Here is a 24,075-nt window from a genome sequence, read left to right as displayed (position 1 = left end):
AGTACACTTTACTTATGCTTCCGCGTATTTTCATTGGCTTATGCCTGAAAAAGAACTACTTTACAGTCGCATAGACTTGAAAACAACTCACTTATGAACTAATTTTTATTTTGTTTGTTAATTATGTATTGCCCAATTAATTAATATGTTTTCCCTTTCAAATTTAATATCGCATGTCATTTTAAAATATATCCGACGATAACGCGCATGAATATTACTAACGGTTAGATACCAGTTGAGAAACTGAAAGTTCGACAACACGAGGTTTTTGCCGAACTTGCGTTTCGATAGAACCGTTTTACTATTCATTTCCATTTAGTGAACTAGGTTATGATATATCACTTTTTGATACCACATGAAGTTTGAATAGGTGAATGAGGGACAGCAAAGCTCAAGAATGATTTTACAACCGCAAACGAATCCCCTAGGCGTTAACTTTAGACGGTTAGGCCTACAAATGTGTACAAAAAACACCCTCCTGGGAGTTGTACTTTTTTCATAATCAGCTTTAGTTTTTCGAGTGATCCGCTATAGCCGATGATCCGCTACTGCCGTAACAACTGTAGTCTAAGATTGTTGAAATTCAGCCAGTTTGACCCCTGTTTGGTTCCACCACTCAGCCCCAGGGTTAGGGTCAGGGACAATATGTCCATATCTTCTGACTGGCAACCGATGCTTATAATATATTAGAATCTACATCCAATTTTGAACAAAATCATCTCGGGCTAAAAAAAAGTAATATTACAAAGGGCAATAACTCTAGGTTACTGTCGAATATGTTGGAGATCTTGTTGGATACAAAAGTTCATCAAAGAAGGTGCATAGGACAGCTGAATCGGTCCACGCTGTTTTCTCTCCGGTAGCATTTTTTTTTTGTCAAAAGCACAATATCCCCGATTAAGTGGAAGGAATCATTTTCCATTTCTCTAGATCTATGTAGATCTAACGTATTTTCCGTTTTAGGTGGTTTTATATTTTTTTCTACAAAACATTAGACGCTATGTTTTTTACCACTAAGTATCATAGAACATCGGATTTGTAATTACTTTTTGTGAAATAAATTAATTCCATTTGTTCAAAGTTTAATTAATCTGGTATATGCACCATTATGTTCCGTGACACTAGAGATCTAGATCTATAACATTAAATTTCAGCATAATTTTATGTCATCATTTAAACTTTTGCTTAAAGTCTGATACCACAAATTAATCAAAGTACTATCAAATCCATTGATATTCATAAATATCTTATGATAAAAACATATTCTGTGTATTACTAAAAATGCCAGGATTTTTTAAAATGTTTGATACATGCATCCCCAATTTAAGGCAACATATCGAAGTACTGAAAGTCATGAAAAATGGAGGCAAATGCTGCAAAAAATACATCAACTGTTCAATTAAACATTCGGCCATCGCTACCGGACTACTACTATCCGATACTCATAAATTACCATAAACTTTACATAGTTTCGGTTCTTTTGACCACACTAAACTTGTTCCTTGGTATGATCGTTGCTTTTATGTACCATCCAATATCCCAGACACTTAATTACCAGAAAAAGTTTACCGCGTGTTATGCTTTCATGCATCTTTTCTCAAAATATGTTTTATGCCTTAGTAGATTTGCTGGTACAACCGTTTTTTTCTAGACATTCAGCAACAGAGTGAAACATTTTACTAATTGTGGTATAGTGAAACACCAAACAACGAAGAAATGTGTATGAAGGATATCTTTTCAGCTTAATCCAAAATACTAACAGTGCATTCTTTTGGAAATTATGCAATGACGACTATTGCACTCTATCCATTTAACGAAGTTTTTTTTTTTATAGTTTTTTAAGAAGATTTTTTTTATGGTAATTTATTTTTTAGAAAAGCTGCACGTAGTTTCAATTGTACGCATTTATACTAAAAACACATTTTTGTATCAGAGATGACTGAACAATTTGTAATTTATAAAGTACATTTTTACGAGAAATATATTGAATTAAGAGACTATGCACATTTTTTTTTTACAGAAATCATGTTAGGTGGCGCTGCTTTTATAGCGTTTGTCGAATTTCATTCTAAAATTACGTGTTTGATATTAGTCTACCAAAATATCAAATATAAAATTAGAATCCAATGTGGACAACCATCTCTGGCCGATATAACAATAACAAGAGGCCCAATGAGCCTGTATTGCTTTCCTGGTTCTACAGCAACTTTGAAGTTGATCTAGGTTATTTCTGCAGAAACTATGCTGATTACAACTTTATTCAAATATCATAAGAGTAGGCTAGGCTTATTCATGTCAATAAATGTTTCAGTCTTTCATTCCAGCAAGCTATTGACCCAATATCAGGGCTCTTGGCTATGGGAAAATCATTGTTTAAAATATTTAAGCCTATTTGACCCCTGTGTAGGTCAAGGTTTTTCAATGAATAAACTTGCAATTGATTGCCCTACATCCCAGCATGCTACAGACCGAATATCAAGTCCCTTGGCCTTTTGGTTAAGAAAGTTGTTGAAAATGTTCAGCCTGTTCGACCCCGTGACCTTGGATTTGGTCAAGGTAATTCATTTGAACAAAATTGGTAGCCCTTCTCCCCAACGTGGTACAGACCCAATATCAAGTCCCTGGGCCTCTTGGTTATCGAGAAAAAGTTGTTTAAATGGAAAAGTTGAAGATGGACCATGGCATAAACTCACTTGAACTTTGGGCAGGTGAGCTAATCATTGCAAAGGGTACTGTCGAATAATTTCCATTTCTGAACTCGTCCAAGATCTTGTTTATGTATGACTGAATAAAAGTTTCATCAAAGTTGATGGATATTTACTCAAGTTGTCGTGTTCACAAAGTATTGGTGACGGACACTTTCACAGACGCCACAGTATGGCATAAACTAACATTGGTTGCTTGTACCAGGTGAGATAATTATCAATTTCAAGTGCTTAACACCCTAAGATGTCTCCTTGTCAATGTTTTGTTTTTCCAATTATATTCAAAATTGCACAGGCACTACTATAGGGACAAAGGGAAATTAGCACAAGAAAAAATATTCCCGAATTCTCAGCAATAGCTAACTTCAATTGTACAAGAGACCAAGAGGAACCATACAATAATTGAGAAATATCCGAAGAACTTTTTTATTTGATAGCAATAACAAACTTCCAACAGTTATACTTGGCTGCCAGTTGGCCACCGATTTCCAACACATCTCAAATTCAATATGCATAACTTAGAGAGACAACCTTATCCGAGAAACAATCATTATGAAATTTTGAGAAATAGAGAAGAGTAGTGACAAAAACTTCCAATAGCCTAAATCCAGGATGGCTGCCTGTCGGCCATTTCCTTTTCACAATCGCTCAAAATTAAATGGGCACAACTATGGAGCAAGGGGAACCTACACGTTCAGTTTGAGAAATATCCTTCCAGTACTTTTCGAGAAATAGGGTTAAAAGGAACTTTTTATGGACAGATGCTAAAATTTAAAATCCCTCTTTTTTCCAAGGGATGATCCACTCAATTCTGAACCTTCCTTTTTGCAAAGTTTCATGAAAATCCATTTAGCTATTTGCACCGACAATGTACAAAGGATAATTTCTGAAAAATATTGTACCAGTATTATCAATGCAGCAATGTATTTGCCACATGTGGTCACAACATTTTAATCCAAACACCTAACCCTTTACACCCCAAACCCTTGAACAACTGTTCATTGAATCAAACAGATATATCCAAGTTACTGAAAAAGTTCCTATTTTGGCAATCTCAAATTTAGGACATAGCAGAACTCTAGATATGTGCAATGATGAATTGGTACATCCAGATATCATTCCATAAAACTCAACAGCAACTGCAATTATAGCAACCATAGCTTAGCAGACAGCTTTCAACAAAGCCATAAAATAAGACTACTGCTAAAATATGTACATTTACTGTACATTGATACAAAATATGGCAACAAAATATTTCACTTGATATTGTTTTATTGCATGTAGTGTTCACAACACATGACAGGATGGTTTGGTCATGATCACTGAGGTAACATCGTCTGGTCCATATTTATTGATATTTGTCCATTACATTCCCTCCTCCTCTCCTTCCTCCTCGTCAAACTCTCCCTCCTCCTCGGCTGTGGCATCCTGGTACTGTTGGTACTCAGAAACCAAGTCGTTCATGTTGGATTCGGCCTCTGTGAACTCCATCTCGTCCATACCCTCACCAGTGTACCAATGCAAGAAAGCCTTACGACGGAACATAGCGGTGAATTGTTCAGAGATACGCTTGAAGAGCTCCTGGATGGCAGTGCTATTACCAACGAAGGTACCAGACATCTTAAGACCACGTGGTGGGATGTCACAGACGGCGGTCTTGACGTTGTTGGGGATCCATTCAACGAAGTAGCTGCTGTTCTTGTTCTGGACATTCAACATCTGTTCATCAACCTCCTTCATGGACATACGTCCACGGAACATGGCGGCGACGGTCAGATAGCGTCCGTGACGAGGATCACAGGCAGCCATCATGTTCTTGGCGTCGAACATCTGTTGGGTCAGCTCTGGGACGGTAAGAGCCCTGTACTGCTGGCTACCACGAGATGTAAGAGGAGCGAATCCAGGCATGAAGAAATGGAGACGGGGGAAGGGAACCATGTTGACAGCCAATTTACGGAGATCGGCATTCAGTTGACCGGGGAATCGGAGACAGGTTGTGACACCAGACATGGTGGCAGAGACGAGGTGGTTCAAGTCACCGTATGTTGGTGTGGTCAGTTTGAGGGTACGGAAGCAGATGTCGTAGAGAGCCTCATTGTCGATACAGTAGGTCTCATCTGTGTTCTCAACAAGCTGGTGGACGGAGAGGGTGGCGTTGTATGGTTCGACCACTGTGTCGGATACCTGGAAAATATAACAAGATATTGTTTGAATAACTTTTCAAATACTAGGAAACAGCAAACATAAAGTCGTCTGTATTTAAGGAACGACTTTGGAGATCCCGGAAATTCTTTGATTTTTAAAATCTGTTACAGGTAAATCAACACCTGGATCTTCCCCTTTTTCTTTTGATCAAGATTTACTTTTAAAGTATCAAATAATTTTCCATTACCTTTATGAGACCCTTTCTTTTGATCAAGATTTACTTTTAAAGTATCAAATAATTTTCCATTACCTTTATGACCCCCCCCCCCCCCCCCCCACCACCACTTCCCTTTTATTACTGATTTCTACTTTAATGAATTCCATTAAATTAATGACATCAATTTTGTGCAAATTATTGGGTAAATGCACAGGTGTGTATACTGTTCACTTTAACTTTCTGCTGCGATTGAAATTTAATTCCTAAATAAGGTTTAATTCCCGCCAATTTTATATAAGATACCAATGTTTCAGTTTGGCAAGAACAATGCTACCAATAATGTAATAATCAGTGTCGCATGATCAATCTAGCTAGATTTACAAAGAATTTCCACAAATAAAGTATCATTTGTTCATCATAAATTGAGGTGGATAATTTCTATAAGGACAATTTCCATAAGAACATGAGTAGATACTTCTAAACAAAAATCCTAGCTAGTGGCAATATGCCTTTAAAGCAATAGCGCTCTTAACAACAGTCCCATCCTTTAAAGGCCATAGCCACAAAACCAAACTAATGATGGTCAAATCCAAAACAACATTTGCCTTTAACTATATTTAGTAAAAACAACAAGGATTAATTGAAAGTTGTTACAATCAATCAATTATGACGTAGAAATACCCTTGGAATAAAAGTTGGATCTACAACTTTGAGGGAGACTATTGAACAGCTCCTCAAAATTGTACAAAACAGGTACCTTGGGTGATGGTACAACGGAGAATGTGTTCATGATCCTGTCGGGGTATTCTTCTCGAACTTTGGAGATGAGGAGAGTTCCCATTCCGGATCCGGTACCACCACCAAGAGAATGTGTAAGCTGAAATCCTTGAAGACAATCACAACTTTCTGCTTCCTTTCGCACAACATCAAGAACAGAGTCTACGAGTTCAGCACCTTCTGTGTAATGTCCCTTAGCCCAGTTGTTTCCAGCACCACTCTGTCCGAACACAAAGTTGTCTGGTCTGAAGATTTGTCCAAAAGGACCAGATCTGACAGAGTCCATGGTTCCAGGCTCCAAATCCACCAGCACAGCTCGGGGAACATATTTACCTCCTGATAGAAAATGAGAATATAAGGTAGAAGAGATAAAAACGATATTTTAAACTCAAAAATTCAATAATCAGGTCAGGGAAACCACAAATATTTTTTATCGTTATCTACACCATTTGTAAGGCCTAAAAAAACTAGAAAATGTCAATAATTAATTTAGTGTTATTAATAATCTGTGGCCTCATTGTAGTACACGTTAATTAATTACCTGTGGCCTCATTGTAGTACACGTTAATCCTCTCCAACTGAAGGTCGGAATCTCCTTGGTATGTACCGGTGGGGTCAATTCCGTGTTCATCAGAAATAACTTCCCAGAACTGAAATTCAAACAAATTTGTTAAGACATATACCAGGTATCTAATATAAGGAGTCTTCAGGTCACCTGACTTAACAAGAGCTGTTGGAGAACAGCATAGCTCGTCTCGCAAATGTTTGTCAATAAATAATTAAAATATATTAATTGGAATGGTTTCGCAAATTGCATTAATAATATTTATATTGTTTACTTGATCAGATTATGTTTTGTGAATTCATGCAATTTTCAAAACCATACCAATTTATATATATATAAATTATTTATTGACAAACATTCGGGAGACAAGCTATGCTGTTGTAGATTAAATGAATATATTAAAAACAAATGTAATTGCTTTTGGACATATTTCCAACAATTTTTTGACAAAATATTATCCTAATGAGAGTTGTCTCCCTTGAAAACTGTGGACTGGTGTAAATTGTCAATTGTGAGCATTTTCACAGTTTTATTTTCAGTTTCACCCCAAGAAGGGATGTGTAACTCCATAGGGACTCTTTTACCAAATATCAGCACCCTAGTACAATCATAAAGTGATGTGTTAATAGCTTTCAACATTTGCACAAAATTTTTTAAAAATGTGTTTTTTCCCCCAAAAAATATTTCAGTTTAACTCCGGCAAGGGATAGTTTAACCCCGACAGGGAACCTAATACCATGTATTACTATGCCTTTCAACACTCACAACATAAACTTAACAAAGTCCAAAGATTTAAAAACAAAAACAAAAAAAACAGATTTAAAAAGAAAAAATCAATTTTTTTAAAAGTTTTACTCCAGGAAGGGATTGTCTTACTCCATAGGGACTCTATTGCCAAACATCAGCACCCTAGTACAATTATAAAGTGATGTATTAAAACCTCTTAACTCTGAAAATCCCTCCTTTCAGAGACAATTCCTTCTCTAATGCAGGAGTGTCTTGCAAACTGGGGGAAGTTCCCAACATGTTTGAAGGACTTTTTATTTCAACCATAACAATATATCAGCATTTAAATTCACGATATGAACATCTAAAGACATACCATAGGACAAGGCACTTAACATATATACATGAAAAAGTAACATTACATATCTTCTACCTGAAATTACCCATCATATTTATCCTAACATATCTTTTTTGATATGTAGATAAAATGAATTATATTAAGACAGGAGACAGAATATGTCCCAATGTTTATATAATGAATGTAGTTTCATTAATTTCATCTTCGAACTATGTGATTAACTGTTGTTGCATAGCATAGTTAACAATATACATCCACTTATAAAGTCTTGGGCGGTGACCCGACTGTCGCACTCAGAAAAATCCATCAAATATAACTAATTTGCATAAAAAAAGAGTTCGCTAAATCTTTTGCGCATGTCCAATGACCCCCCCGAGTTATATGAATCACGGATATTTTCGCGCCGACTTTAACTACCCGATTATTTAACGGCAAAAACTAAACATTTTCTACGGACACCACTTGTTTGCTTGCAATGAATTACAATACGAGTAATCTGAATACCTAAATTAATACAATCCGAAACTGGACGACATATAATAAACATCTGTTCTCGAAACACGCCTCATTACGTCATGTAGACTTCATGACTCAGGTATATCGATTTTTTGAGAAAGCACATTACTTTAAAATATCTACAGTTCTAACGTATCTTCAAGCCGGAATACGTGTCAAACAAACGTTTTCCGAATTAAAAATTTGAAATTTCGATTCGGTAGTATTTCATTTCTTCCTTTTTTATATAGCTCTCTTAATCTCTTCGAATTCACTGCACCACGAAACTGGTTTCCGCAGTCCCGGTTTTATACAAAATGTTAATGAGCGCAAAATGCTAAAAAAAAATGCATTAGATATTGTAATTTTCTGCACAGCTGACGAGTTGTCAGGTCCCCTTGGCACACGTACACAAATATGAAATCCAATTAACACACGTAGACGTATACCAGCGATGTCCGATAGTGTATTTCTCGTGTTAAATAATGAAGTAGGTTAGGTACTAGTTTTAACAGACATGGCTTTTTTATTCATCATACCGTACGTTAGTGCTTAAAATATCCTTGTGATATTCAGGCCTAACAAAAAACTTACCATCTCCATAATTATTATACAGAGAATCTTGTACGAGAAAAATAGTATTTTCCATACACATACCTTGGCACCAATCTGGTTACCACACTGGCCGGCTTGTACGTGCACAATTTCCCTCATACTGTAAATATTAATCTAACAAAATCACCAAATTCCAGCCCAACCGTCTCCGCTGACCGCCTTGCTTTGAGCCTTTGTGGATTTGCTCCCGTGTTTTCATAAGGTTTTTACCCTTCCGCGAAATTGTATTGGTTAACAATATTTAAAGGACTATTTTGAGACCATTTGCAACCATATTTTTAACCACAAAAAAAGAAATTTTGTGATGTGATTAATACAAACATTTGTGAGTAAAATTATCAGTGTTTAATCAATACATGCTATTGATATAACTTGTATTATTAAAATTTTGTCATTGATGCCGGGTCGCGTAGGAATACAACTTTCCATCATCAGGATGCTATGCTAGTAGCTATCACACGTGATTCATGGAAACGTGGCCCAGGGGTAAACGGACCTGTGCTCATGTGTTTTATTGTACGACATGTTTTCGTTGTATATTATCCAGTGTGAAAACACCGTGTAGTAGTTGTCGTTTTGGAGGCATTTAATTGACCTAGATAATGAACTCAACAGGTGCTCGTTTCGAAAATACCGTAGATAGCCTAATACAGTATGTATGCATATAGGCCTATCTATTGGCCGTGATAGCAGACATGAAACACGTTCAATAATATATTTGATCACAGTACGTGTGGTCCAACATTCAACAGGGGCATTTTTAAAAACAAAAAATATTTCATAAAAATCAAAATTCCAGCGCAATTTTAAGTGCTTTACCCATAATGGTGATGACTTCAATGAAACCCGACATTTCTGTCTCTGTATTATTTTCTGATTCCAGAGTCTGAGTAGGATAAAAAGAACGTGTTTGTTATTAAGGACGGTTCGGAATTCGTGCCAAGTCCCTGCGGTACGATCATGAAAAATTGATGCTTCACGGATTGGCTTCGAGGCCAGTACCCGCCGTTTGAACCCGAGTCATGACATCATGAGGTATGAAGAGGCCAATACAATCATGCTATTTGCTAGGATTGGCCCACAGGGACATTTCTTGTCTTATATTTAAAAAGGGTAGAAATACCTATATATAAAGACGCCTTTGTGTATGGGTATATCTGGATATTAAAAAAAGAAGACTAGACATGTCCCTGTAATTGGCCAATTAAGGGGTATGACCCCCCAATGACATACGTAACCCCTATAAACCAAACTGATAACGTCTATGGAACAAATCGCCATAATGAAGGGGAAACCTATGGAACGCCAAATTAACATATATTCAATTAATTGAAATAATTGAAGATAGGTTCAATTCAATTAAAGATAGGTTTAATTCAATTAGATATAGGTTTAATTCAATTAGAGATAGGTTCAATTCAATTAGAGATAGGTTCAATTCAAGTAGAGATAGGTACAATTCAATTAAAGATAGGTATAATTCTATCAAATATAGGTTTAATTAAGACTAATTGAACCTATCTTCAATTGATTTGAACCTATCTCTAATTGAATTGAACCGATCTCTAATTGAATAGAACCTATCTTCAATTACGAACAAATGGGGAAAAGGGGCGAATTAAAGATAGGTGCAATTGATTTAAAGATAGGTCCAATTGAATTAAAGATAGGTTTAATTTAATTAAGGATATACTGTATTTGAAGAAAGGTTTAATTCAATTAGAGATAGGTTCAATTAAATTAGAGATAGGTTCAATTTAATTAGAGATATGTTCAATTCAATTAGATAGGTTCAATTCAATTGAATATACAGTATGTTAATTTGGCGTTCCATAGAAACCTTTGAAGCATATTGCTATTGGGGATTTATTTACGCTGTTGGTACGTTAAATTTTTCTTATTGTAGAATAATTCAACAAAATAACCAGGTTAGTTTATTAACTATATAGAATAGTGTATACCCAGTAACACTATAACGCTGTCATGGTAAGTATTCAGGTGATTAGAGTCACTGTGTCGACATAATGAACTCAGAGTGTTCCACCAGTGACAATAATCATGAATCGGAAAATTAAACAGTTTTTGTGATTTAATAATCACGAAACGAAAACCATGTTTTCAGAAATGCACATTTGGATTAAATGGAAGAAATCTATTTGTCTATTCCAACTAATACTTTCAGAACATAATACGATGAGTCATGGGAACCATGACAGCTGTTAAAAGTCACATGGGGATCAGATTACGCATCAAATGTCTGGTTCTAATTAACTCTTGTTGTCATTAACAACTAACATAAAATAAGTATGTTGAGCAAGGCAGATAACTCTACATACACACTTATTGCTAGGGGAGGTAACTCCTCTGAGCTTAACTCATAACTTACAGAAGATCTTCTGGTTTATATCTAGTTCATTCAACATCAAGTGTGTTATTTTATATCCAGTGTGTTATTTTATATCCAGTGTGTCATTTTATATCCAGCGTGTCTTCTGATATCCAATGTGCCGCCTAATTTGAAGTGTTTCTTTAGATATCTGGTGTTTTATTTCATATCCACTGAATGTCATTTGCTCTCAATATTATATCCAGTGGGTTATTTTATATCCAATGTGTCGTTTTACATCCAGTGTGTCATTTTATATCCAGTGTGTCAGTTTATATCCAGTGTGTCGTGTTATATCCAGTGTGTCAGTTTATATCCAGTGTGTCGTGTTATATCCAGTGTGTCGTGTTATATCCAGTGTGTCAGTTTATATCCAGTGTGTCGTGTTATATCCAGTGTGTCGTGTTATATCCAGTGTGTCAGTTTATATCCAGTGTGTCGTGTTATATCAAGTGTGTCGTGTTATATCCAGTGTGTCATTTTATATCTAGTGTGTAATTTAATGTCTTATGTATCATTTGATATCAAGTGTGTCATTTGATATACAGTGTGTCGTTTGATATCCAGTGTGTCATTTGATATCTAGTGTGTCAATTGATATACAGTGTGTCATTTTATATCCAGTGTGTCATTTGATATCCAGTGTGTCGTTCTATATCCAATGTGTCATTTTATATCCAATGTATCATTTGATGTCTAGTGTGTCATTTGATGTCCAGTGTGTCATTTTATATCCAGTGTGTTATTTTATATCCAGTGTATCATTTGATATCCAATGTGTCATTTTATATCCAATGTGTCATTTTATATCCAATGTGTCATTTGATATCCAGTGTGTCATTTTATATCAAGTGTGCCATTTTATATCAAGTGTGTCATTTTATATCCAATGTGTCATTTTATATCCAATGTGTCATTTTATATCCAATGTGTCATTTGATATCCAGTGTGTCGTTCTATATCTAGGGTGTTATTTTATATCCAGTGTGTCAGTTTATATCCAGTGTGCCATTTTATATCTAGTGTGTCATTTGATATTCAAGGTGTCATTTTATATCCAGTGTGTCATTTTATATCCAATGTATCATTTGATATCAAGTGTGCCATTTTATATCCGGTGTTTTATTTGATACTCAGTGTGTCATTTGATATCCAGTGTGTCGTTCTATATCTAGGGTGTTATTTTATATCCAGTGTGTCATTTTATATCCAATGTATCATTTAATATCAAGTGTGCCATTTTATATCAAGTGTGTCATTTTATATCAATTGTGTCATTTTATATCCAGTGTGTCATTTTATGTATAGTGTGTCAGTTTATATCCAGTGTTATTTTATATCCAATGTGTCATTTGATATCCAGTGTGCCATTTTATATCCAGTGTGTCATTTTATATTCAATGTGACATTTTTTATTCAGTGTGTCATTTTATATTCAGTGTGTCATTTAATATCAGGTGTTTCATTTTATGTCAAGTGTGTCATTTGATATTCAGAATGCCATTTGATTTCCAGTGTGTCATTTGATATCCAATGTTTGATTTAATATCCGGTGTGTCATTTAATGTCTAGTGTGTCATTTAATATCTATTGTGTCATTTTATATTTCCAGTGTGTCATTTTATGTCCAGTGTGTCATTTTATATCCAGTTTGTCGTTTTATATCCAATATTTGATTTGATATCCAGTGTGTCAGTTTATATCCAGTGTGTCGTGTTATATCAAGTGTGTCGTGTTATATCCAGTGTGTCATTTTATATCCAGTGTGTCATTTTATATCCATTGTGTCATTTTATATCAAGTGTGTCGTTTTATATCCAGTGTGTCAGTTTTTATCAAGTGTTTCATTTGATATCCAGTGTGTCATTTTATATCAAGTGTGTCATTTGATATCCTGTGTGCCATTTTATATCCAGTGTGTCATTTGATATTCAATGTGACATTTTTTATTCAGTGTGTCATTTTATATTCAGGTTGTCATTTAATATCAGGTGCGTCATTTTATGTCAAGTGTGTCATTTGATATTCAGAATGCCATTTGATTTCCAGTGTGTCATTTGATATCCAATGTTTGATTTAATATCCGGTGTGTCATTTAATGTCTAGTGTGTCATTTTATATCTATTGTGTCATTTTATATTTCCAGTGTGTCATTTTATGTCCAGTGTGTCATTTGATATTCAGTGTGTCGTTTGATATCCAGTGTGCCATTTTATATCCAGTGTGTCATTTTATATCACTAGCGTCATTTTATATACAGTGTGTCGTTTGATATCCAGTGTGTCAGTTTATATCAAGTGTGTCAGTTTATATACAGTGTGTCGTTTGATATCCAGTGTGTCATTTTATATCCAGTGTGTCAGTTTATATCAAGTTTGTCATTTTATATCCAGTGTGTCATTTGATGTCCAGTGTATCATTTGATATCCACTGTGTCATTTTATATTCACTGTGTCATTTTATATCGAATGTGCCATTTTATATCCAGTGTTTCATTTGATATCTAGTGTGTCATTTAATATTCACGGTGTCATTTTATATCCATGCATTGTGTCATTTTATATCAAGTGTGTCATTTTATATCAAGTGTGTCATTTTATATCAAGTGTGTCATTTTATATCAAGTGTGTCATTTGATATCCTGTGTGTCATTTTATATCCAGTGTGTCATTGTATATCAAGTGTGTCATTTTATATCCAGTGTGTCATTTTTATATCAAGTGTGCCATTTTATATCCAGTGTGTCATTTTATATCAGGTGCGTCATTTTATATACAGTGTGTCGTTTGATATCCAGTGTGTCAGTTTATATCAAGTGTGTCAGTTTATATACAGTGTGTCGTTTGATATCCAGTGTGTCATTTTATATCCAGTGTGTCATTTAATGTCCAGTTTGTCATTTTATGTCCAATGTGTCATTTGATGTCCAGTGTGTCATTTTATATTCACGGTGTCATTTTATATCCAAGCATTGTGTCATTTTATATCAAGTGTGTCATTTTATATCCAGTGTGTCATTTTATATCAAGTGTGTCATTGTATATCAAGTTTGTCATTTTATATCCAGTGTGTCATTTTTATATCAAGTGTGCCATTTTATATCCAGTGTGTCATTTTATATTCAGTATGACATTTTTTATTCAGTGTGTCATTTTATATTCAGTGTGTCATTTAATATCAGGTGTTTCATTTTATGTCAAGTGTGTCATTTGATATTCAGAATGCCATTTTATGTCCAGTGTGTCGTGTTATATCCAGTGTGTCAGTTCATATCCAGTGTGTCATTTTATATCTAGTGTGTAATTTAATGTCTTGTGTATCATTTGATATCAAGTGTGTCATTTGATATCCAGTGTGTCATTTTATTTACAGTGTGTCGTTTGATATCCAGTGTGTCATTTGATATCTAGTGTGTCAATTGATATACAGTGTGTCATTTTATATCCAGTGTGTCATTTGATATCCAGTGTGTCGTTCTATATCCAATGTGTCATTTTATATCCAATGTATCATTTTATATCCACTGTGTCATTTGATATCAAATGTGTCATTTTATATCCAATGTGTCATTTGATATCCAATGTGTCATTTGATATCCAGTGTGTCATTTTATATCAAGTGTGCCATTTTATATCAAGTGTGTCATTTTATATCCAATGTGTCATTTTATATCCAATGTGTCATTTTATATCCAATGTGTCATTTTATATCCAGTGTGTCGTTCTATATCTAGGGTGTTATTTTATATCCAGTGTGTCAGTTTATATCCAGTGTGCCATTTTATATCTAGTGTGTCATTTGATATTCAAGGTGTCATTTTATATCCAGTGTGTCATTTTATATCCAATGTATCATTTGATATCAAGTGTGCCATTTTATATCCGGTGTTTTATTTGATACTCAGTGTGTCATTTGATATCCAGTGTGTCGTTCTATATCTACGGTGTTATTTTATATCCAGTGTGTCATTTTATATCCAATGTATCATTTAATATCAAGTGTGCCATTTTATATCAAGTGTGTCATTTTATATCAATTGTGTCATTTTATATCCAGTGTGTCATTTTATGTATAGTGTGTCAGTTTATATCCAGTGTTATTTTATATCCAATGTGTCATTTGATATCCAGTGTGTCATTTTATGTCTAGTGTGTCAGTTTATATCCAGTGTATTATTTTATATTCAGTGTGTCATTTAATATCCAGTGTGCCATTTTATATGCAGTGTGTCATTTTATATCCAGTGTGTCATTTTATATCAAGTGTGTCATTTAATATCAGGTGCGTCATTTTATATACAGTGTGTCGTTTGATATCCAGTGTGTCAGTTTATATGAAGTGTGTCAGTTTATATGCAGTGTGTCGTTTGCTATCCAGTGTGTCATTTTATATCCAGTGTGTCATTTGATATCCAGTTTGTCATTTTATGTCCAATGTATCATTTGATATCCAGTGTGTCATTTTATATCCACTGTGTCATTTTATATCCATTGTGTCATTTTATATCAAGTGTGTCAGTTTATATCAAGTGTGTCGTTTTATATCCAGTGTGTCAGTTTTTATCAAGTGTTTCATTTGATATCCAGTGTGTCATTTTATATCAAGTGTGTCATTTGATATCCTGTGTGCCATTTTATATCCAGTGTGTCATTTGATATTCAATGTGACATTTTTTATTCAGTGTGTCATTTTATATTCAGGTTGTCATTTAATATCAGGTGCGTCATTTTATGTCAAGTGTGTCATTTGATATTCAGAATGCCATTTGATTTCCAGTGTGTCATTTGATATCCAATGTTTGATTTAATATCCGGTGTGTCATTTAATGTCTAGTGTGTCATTTTATATCTATTGTGTCATTTTATATTTCCAGTGTGTCATTTTATGTCCAGTGTGTCATTTTATATCCAGTTTGTCGTTTTATATCCAATGTTTGATTTGATATCCAGTGTGTCAGTTTATATCCAGTGTGTCGTGTTATATCCAGTGTGTCGTGTTATATCCAGTGTGTCGTGTTATATCCAGTGTGTCAGTTCATATCCAGTTTGTCATTTCATATCAAGTGTGTCAGTTTATATCAAGTGTGTCGTGTTATATCCAGTGTGTCATTTTATATCCAGTGTCGTGTTATATCTAGTGTGTAATTTAATGTCTTGTGTATCATTTGATATCAAGTGTGTCGTTTGATATCCATTGTGTCATTTGATATCTAGTGTGTCGATTGATATAAGTGTGTCATTTGATATTCAGAATGTCATTTGATTTCCAGTGTGTCATTTGATATCCAATGTTTGATTTAATATCCGGTGTGTCATTTAATGTCTAGTGTGTCATTTCATATCTCTTGTGTCATTTGATATCCAGTGTGTCATTTTATGTCCAGTGTGTCATTTTATATCCAGTTTGTCGTTTTATATCCAATGTTTGATTTGATATCCAGTGTGTCAGTTTATATCCAGTGTGTCGTGTTATATCCAGTGTGTCGTGTTATATCCAGTGTGTCGTGTTATATCCAGTGTGTCAGTTTATATCCAGTGTGTCGTGTTATATCAAGTGTGTCGTGTTATATCCAGTGTGTCATTTTATATCCAGTGTGTCATTTTATATCTAGTGTGTAATTTAATGTCTTGTGTATCATTTGATATCAAGTGTGTCATTTGATATACAGTGTGTCGTTTGATATCCAGTGTGTCATTTGATATCTAGTGTGTCAATTGATATACAGTGTGTCATTTTATATCCAGTGTGTCATTTGATATCCAGTGTGTCGTTCTATATCCAATGTGTCATTTAATATCCAGTGTGTCATTTAATGTCCAGTTTGTCATTTTATGTCCAATGTGTCATTTGATGTCCAGTGTATCATTTGATATCCAGTGTGTCATTTTATATTCACTGTGTCATTTTATATCCAGTGTGTCATTTGATATCCAATGTGTCATTTTATATCCAATGTGTCATTTGATATCCAATGTGTCATTTGATATCCAGTGTGTCATTTTATATCAAGTGTGCCATTTTATATCAAGTGTGTCATTTGATATCCAATGTGTCATTTTATATCCAATGTGTCATTTTATATCCAATGTGTCATTTTATATCCAATGTGTCATTTGATATCCAGTGTGTCGTTCTATATCTAGGGTGTTATTTTATATCCAGTGTGTCAGTTTATATCCAGTGTGCCATTTTATATCTAGTGTGTCATTTGATATTCAAGGTGTCATTTTATATCCAGTGTGTCATTTTATATCCAATGTATCATTTGATATCAAGTGTGCCATTTTATATCCGGTGTTTTATTTGATACTCAGTGTGTCATTTGATATCCAGTGTGTCGTTCTATATCTACGGTGTTATTTTATATCCAGTGTGTCATTTTATATCCAATGTATCATTTAATATCAAGTGTGCCATTTTATAGCAAGTGTGTCATTTTATATCAATTGTGTCATTTTATATCCAGTGTGTCAGTTTATATCAAGTGTGTCAGTTTATATGCAGTGTGTCGTTTGCTATCCAGTGTGTCATTTTATATCCAGTGTGTCATTTGATATCCAGTTTGTCATTTTATGTCCAATGTATCATTTGATATCCAGTGTGTCATTTTATATCGAATGTGTCATTTTATATCTAGTGTGTCATTTAATATTCAAGGTGTCATTTTATATCCAGTGTGTCATTTTATATCCATGCATTGTGTCATTTTATATCAAGTGTGTCAGTTTATATCAAGTGTGTCGTTTTATATCCAGTGTGTCATTTTATATCAAGTGTGTCCTTTTATATCCAGTGTGTCATTTTCTATTCAGTGTGACATTTTATATTCAGTGTGTCATTTTATATTCACTGTGTCATTTTATATCGAATGTGCCATTTTATATCCAGTGTTTCATTTGATATCTAGTGTGTCATTTAATATTCAAGGTGTCATTTTATATCCATGCATTGTGTCATTTTATATCAAGTGTGTCATTTTATATCCAGTGTGTCCTTTTATATCAAGTGTGTCATTTTATTTCAAGTGTGTCATTTTATATCCAGTGTGTCATTTTTATATCAAGTGCTATTTGATATCCGGTGTTTGATTTGATATCCAGTGTGTCATTTGATATACAGTGTGTCGTTTGGTATCCAGTGTGTCATTTGATATCTAGTGTGTCAATTGATATAAGTGTGTCATTTGATATTCAGAATGTCATTTGATTTCCAGTGTGTCATTTGATATCCAATGTTTGATTTAATATCCGGTGTGTCATTCAATGTCTAGTGTGTCATTTTATATCTCTTGTGTCATTTTATATCCAGTGTGTCATTTTATGTCCAGTGTGTCATTTTATATCCAGTTTGTCGTTTTATATCAAGTGTGTCATTTAATGTATAGTGTGTCATTTTATATCTATTGTGTCATTTTATATCCAGTGTGTCATTTTATGTCCAGTGTGTCATTTTTTATCCAGTTTGTCGTTTTATATCCAATGTTTGATTTTATATCCAGTGTGTCAGTTTATATCCAGTGTGTCGTGTTATATCCAGTGTGTCAGTTCATATCCATTTTGTCATTTCATATCAAGTGTGTCATTTTATATCTAGTGTGTAATTTAATGTCTTATGTATCATTTGATATCAAGTGTGTCATTTGATATACAGTGTGTCGTTTGATATCCAGTGTGTCATTTGATATCTAGTGTGTCAATTGATATACAGTGTGTCATTTGATATACAGTGTGTCATTTTATATCCAGTGTGTCATTTGATATCAAGTGTGTCATTTTATATCCAGTGTGTCATTTGATATACAGTGTGTCATTTTATATCCAGTGTGTCATTTGATATCAAGTGTGTCATTTAATATCCAGTGTGTCATGTTGTATCCAATGTGTCTTTTGATATCCAGTGTGTCATTTGATATCCAGTGTGTCAGTTTATATCCAGTATTTGTATACAATGTATCTAGATATTCAGTCATTATTTAAGAATTGCATCTTATATCTAAATTGTCATTAAATATTTTCTGTTATAATTTTATATCCATGCAGCCATTCCATATTCCTTTTGGTACCCAGGGTGCCATTTAATATGACGTACGTACGTATGTCACGCCATAATATCACGACATCGAGTGGTACTCCAAACTAAGATTTTGGTGGTCATTTGACAAGATTTAAGGTCAAAGTTTACACTTCCCCTCTTACGAATAAACAAATATTGTGCCCACTGTATCTCATGAACCCGTGGATATATTTAGTTTGTAATAGTCACCATAACTTCACAGCAGGAAAGTATACGCCTTAGTAGCTTTGATGGTCATCGGTCAAGGTAAAGGCCAAAAGCCGTACTATCTCATAAACACATTTACATATTTATTTTATTGTTGAGAGATGTAGGGTATATCTATGTGGCCCCTTGTGACTCTCTTTACTAGTACAACAAGAAGACACACTCTTAATTAGGTTTGATTTAATTTAATTGCGTAGATCTCAAAATATAGACATGTTGGCACTCGATATATTCTGATATAACGTTCTAGACTTAAGCGTTGAAACAGTTGCTAAGCATAAACGGTCAAAATGGTAAAATGTTTGATATATTTGGCATGTTGTTCTTAAACCGAATCTGCACTGATGGTATTTCTTGCTGTAATTAATGTTATTTAAGCCTCTTCCTCGCCTTCTTCCTCCTCGAACTCTCCCTCCTCCTCGGCTGTAGCATCCTGGTACTGTTGGTACTCGGACACCAAGTCGTTCATGTTGGATTCGGCCTCTGTGAATTCCATCTCGTCCATACCCTCACCAGTGTACCAATGCAAGAAAGCCTTACGACGGAACATAGCGGTAAACTGCTCGGATACACGCTTGAAGAGCTCTTGGATGGCGGTGCTGTTACCGATGAAGGTACCAGACATCTTAAGACCACGTGGTGGGATATCACAGACGGCGGTCTTGACGTTGTTGGGGATCCATTCAACGAAGTAGCTGCTGTTCTTGTTCTGGACATTCAACATCTGTTCATCAACTTCCTTCATGGACATACGTCCACGGAACATGGCGGCGACGGTCAGATAGCGTCCGTGACGAGGATCACAGGCAGCCATCATGTTCTTGGCGTCGAACATCTGTTGGGTCAGCTCTGGGACGGTAAGAGCCCTGTACTGCTGACTACCACGAGATGTAAGAGGAGCGAAACCAGGCATGAAGAAATGGAGACGGGGGAAGGGAACCATGTTGACAGCCAATTTACGGAGATCGGCGTTCAGTTGACCGGGGAATCGGAGACAGGTGGTGACTCCGGACATGGTGGCGGAGACAAGATGGTTCAAGTCACCGTATGTGGGTGTGGTCAGTTTGAGGGTACGGAAGCAGATGTCGTAGAGAGCCTCGTTGTCGATACAGTAGGTCTCATCTGTGTTCTCAACAAGCTGGTGGACGGAGAGGGTGGCGTTGTATGGTTCGACCACGGTGTCAGATACCTGGAAAAAAAATCATATAAGACCAATTAAGATAATTTGCAAAAATAAAACAAGCACATAGTATTTCAATCATTTTTGAAAAGCAATTCCGTCTTAAGTTGGTGTTAGGGGTTTGTAATAGGGCCCGAAACGGGGAAGTTTGATTCTAGAAAGTTTCTCTACAGTATTTCAGAAAAAAGTTTACAAACCTTTGGTGATGGTACAACAGAGAATGTGTTCATGATCCTGTCGGGGTATTCTTCACGGATTTTGGAGATGAGGAGAGTTCCCATTCCGGATCCGGTACCACCACCAAGAGAATGTGTAAGCTGGAATCCTTGAAGACAATCACAACTTTCTGATTCCTTTCGCACAACATCAAGAACAGAGTCTACAAGCTCAGCACCTTCTGTGTAATGTCCCTTAGCCCAGTTGTTTCCAGCACCACTCTGTCCGAACACAAAGTTGTCTGGTCTGAAGATTTGTCCAAAAGGACCAGATCTGACAGAGTCCATGGTTCCGGGCTCCAAATCCACCAAGACAGCTCGGGGAACATATTTGCCTCCTGTAAAACATTTATGAGTCGTAATGATTGATGTAAATCGCAATAATTCCCTCTGGCAACGTTTACGTTTTACAATGGCAGGCGCTATCAATTATTAATCAAATTATATTTAGCGAACTTATGTTTGTCCGAAAACGCTTAAATTCATTTAAACTTCCAGGAACTCTGGTACAATTTATGATGACAAATTAAAACCGATCTGGCTTGTAACTAAAATGTTATTTTTTTTACCTGTGGCCTCATTATAGTACACGTTGATCCTCTCCAACTGAAGGTCGGAATCTCCGTGGTATGTACCGGTGGGGTCAATTCCGTGTTCATCGGAAATAACTTCCCAGAACTGAAATTGAAATTAAAATCAGGGAAATTAAGATATAATAATTAAACACTTAAATATTGATGATTTAGTGTCATAGATAAATATAAACTCTACCAGTCACTCTGAAGATATCAGTTATTTAATCAATAAATTAATTAATTGATTTATTTACTTTTTATTTCTGTGTAGAATAAGTACACGTACGTATATCTGATTGCTAGACACTATGACTTTCAGTAAAACATAACACATGTATTTTATATGTTTTGTCACCAGTACCAATGTCCCTTTAATTATTTAAAGTTTTACGAAAGCGTCTATAACGGGGAGTGTTACCGGTGAAGTGCCGCCCTAGTTACGTGTAAACAAACCCTGCTATGTCGTGGTTGTCAGTGTCTATAAAAGCCAGCTTAAAGGTCAAACATCTTCACACATACTCCAGCTTTAATTTCTCCTGTTGAGAGGTTTAAAGGTACACACCTTTGTAAGCGTGTGATTCGCTTTGTGTAGCCGCTACTGTATTTTCTTAACATCTCTAACCGCCTAACATATTGTGTTACACAGGAATATTGACGCTGTGACCAACGGGTTGTTGAGTATTAGTGTGTGCCGAACTGTGTAATCAAACCGTGTGTCACTGTTGCCGAACTTGTTCAAACCCGCATCCTCATCACTTTCTGATCAAGCTTTTATATATAATTACTATGATCAAACTTAAGTTTTTTACTGACCAAAGTCAATACAACTTTATCCATTTCGACTATGATGCAGAATTTTTTTTCTCATTCACCACACTACATATTTCTCAAATTGGTTTATAAAGATTTCAACTTTTGATTGAAAATCAAATGTATTGATTCGATTTTGCATTTCCCAACTAGAAGATATTATGATTTGATTTTATGTACAGGTAATTTATATAGAACCTTGGTCTATTTACCTGATGTTTAACACGCTAGGTCTGCCGTATATAAGGCCAACTTATAATTATTCGATTTAAAAAGAAAATTCTCTGTTTAATGACAGTCCCAAGGAGAAGCCGGTGACACGACAATCTCTGTAAGGACAAATAGGTATAACTAAATATCATCGTTCTGATGTACCAGGTAGTCTCCGCGATAAATACCCAGTACATTTGACCTTCACATATACAAATCTGTCTAGAATTTCACTGAGACATCTAGAATAATCGTGTTGTCAGAATACCCAAGGTCAAAGTAATATTACCTACATGTACTTGCAATACGCGACAGAATAATTATGTTCTGTTTATTTTGACATTAAGTTGTCAGAAAACACACAAAACCCATTTTGAAATCTAAAGTGAGTTGAAAATTATATTTGTACATGTATACTTGGCACGATACCGAAATACCCTATAACCTTTCCAATCCGAACCCAGTCCATATAACCTTTCCTAATCCGAACCCAGTCCATATAACTTTTCATAATCCGAACCCAGTCCATATAACCTTTCCTAATCCGAACCCAGTCCATATAACCTTTCCTAATCCGAACCCAGTCCATATAACCTTTCCTAATCCGAACCCAGTCCATATAACCTTTCCAATCCGAACCCAGTCCATATAACCTTTCCTAATCCGAACCCAGTCCATATAACCTTTCCTAATCCGAACCCAGTCCATATAACCTTTCCTAATCCGAACCCAGTCCATATAACCTTTCCTAATCCGAACCCAGTCCATATAACCTTTCCTAATCCGAACTCAGTCCATATAACCTTTCCTAATCCGAACCCAGTCCATATAACCTTTCCTAATCCGAACCCAGTCCATATAACCGCCACAATCCGAATCTAGTACCCATTTTCGTCTGTGATACCCGTATCCACTATATACTATCTGTTGGTTCTATATATAGATGTTACTTAAGTATTGATATACATGTGAATGTATAGTAATTCCATGCCTATTGAAGCCACCCATCACACACGACTTTATTATTAATTGCTGATCCACAGGGCTTGACACGTTCCAATGACCCGGAATGAAATATTTTATTCCAGCGCCCGACCCCCGGGTCATTGATAAATAATTGACCCCAGGGTCCGAGCCCCAGATCACCCTGGGGTTAAGTATTTCATTCTGGGTCATAGGGACATAGGATGATCCGACAGTCTATATCATCCCCACGTACAGCAGCATAACGGATAACAAGACAAAACATAAAATGAGACAAATAGTCTGAACAATCATTTTTAGAGTATTTCTTAGGATGTTTTTTCTTGTTGAGTATTTCATATTTAGTACACATGCTGTGCACACCTGTACGAACAGGTGCAAATTTCTTACCTTGGCACCAATCTGGTTACCACACTGGCCGGCCTGCATATGTACGATTTCCCTCATCTTGACTTGTTGTGTTCGGAGCTACGTTAAAATCCGTTTAAAATCTTATCAGGCTGTGTCCGTCCAAGTGCGAGTTCGCTATTTATACCCTCGTTGATATTATTGTTGTTTATTCTTCCGCAACGATAGTTCGTTGTGATTGGACACAACAGGTTTGAGGAACTATTTTGTTTACAATAACCCCCCGATAATATCAATATGTCACCTAAGAGGAAAATAATGAAAAAAGCAAAAGTGAATGTATTAAAAGTAAGAATAATTTGAGAGTAAAATCGTGAATTATCTAGAGATGTTTGGGTAGATAGTATAGATATGTATGTTACTTATGTATCGATTGTCCGTTACCAAGGACGCTTCACTCAGTCCATCTGTCAGGGACGTGCTA

At 35.3% G+C, this 24,075-nt stretch overlaps 2 protein-coding genes across 3 annotated transcripts; both read right to left on the bottom strand.

Annotated features, from left to right (window-relative positions):
* Positions 1–3,959: 3,959 nt before the first annotated feature.
* On the bottom strand, positions 3,960–8,808 carry LOC117342557 (tubulin beta chain). 2 transcript variants are annotated; one of them, XM_033904741.1, is made up of 4 exons: positions 8,646–8,808; positions 6,386–6,494; positions 5,825–6,180; positions 3,960–4,889 (listed from the first exon to the last, which is right to left on the bottom strand). In XM_033904741.1, exons 1-4 carry the CDS (start codon positions 8,700–8,702, stop codon positions 4,071–4,073), a joined length of 1,341 nt encoding a protein of 446 aa, XP_033760632.1. In that variant the 5' UTR covers positions 8,703–8,808; the 3' UTR covers positions 3,960–4,070. The 2 variants fall into 2 exon arrangements, with proteins under 2 accessions (XP_033760632.1, XP_033760633.1); XM_033904742.1 differs by lacking the exons at positions 6,386–6,494; positions 8,646–8,808 and adding an exon at positions 6,351–6,368.
* Positions 8,809–19,432: 10,624 nt separating this feature from the next.
* Positions 19,433–23,800, bottom strand: LOC117342561 (tubulin beta chain-like). The gene is made up of 4 exons (XM_033904745.1): positions 23,634–23,800; positions 21,234–21,342; positions 20,647–21,002; positions 19,433–20,458 (listed from the first exon to the last, which is right to left on the bottom strand). The coding sequence occupies exons 1-4, from the start codon at positions 23,688–23,690 to the stop codon at positions 19,643–19,645; spliced, it is 1,338 nt and encodes a 445-aa protein (XP_033760636.1). The 5' UTR covers positions 23,691–23,800; the 3' UTR covers positions 19,433–19,642.
* Positions 23,801–24,075: the final 275 nt, after the last annotated feature.

The sequence above is a fragment of the Pecten maximus genome, chromosome 14, assembly GCF_902652985.1.
Source record: "Pecten maximus chromosome 14, xPecMax1.1, whole genome shotgun sequence".
NCBI classification, from domain to species: domain Eukaryota; kingdom Metazoa; phylum Mollusca; class Bivalvia; order Pectinida; family Pectinidae; genus Pecten; species Pecten maximus.
The sequence above is the reverse complement of the archived record's forward strand: the minus strand, read 5'-3'. Positions and strand labels throughout refer to the sequence as shown.

Bases quoted from the DNA above. Each gene is read 5' to 3' on its own strand.
- LOC117342561 (XM_033904745.1), bottom strand. From the start codon at position 23,690: ATGAGGGAAATCGTACATATGCAGGCCGGCCAGTGTGGTAACCAGATT. The intron at 21,343-23,633 runs GTAAGAAATTTG...TTTCAATTTCAG, and splicing joins GTAACCAGATTGGTGCCAAG to TTCTGGGAAGTTATTTCCGA. The intron at 20,459-20,646 runs GTTTGTAAACTT...TTTTTTTTCCAG, and splicing joins CTGTTGTACCATCACCAAAG to GTATCTGACACCGTGGTCGA.
- LOC117342557 (XM_033904741.1), bottom strand. From the start codon at position 8,702: ATGAGGGAAATTGTGCACGTACAAGCCGGCCAGTGTGGTAACCAGATT. The intron at 6,181-6,385 runs GTAATTAATTAA...ATTTTCTATCAG, and splicing joins GTACTACAATGAGGCCACAG to GAGGTAAATATGTTCCCCGA. The intron at 4,890-5,824 runs GTACCTGTTTTG...TATATTTTCCAG, and splicing joins CCGTTGTACCATCACCCAAG to GTATCCGACACAGTGGTCGA.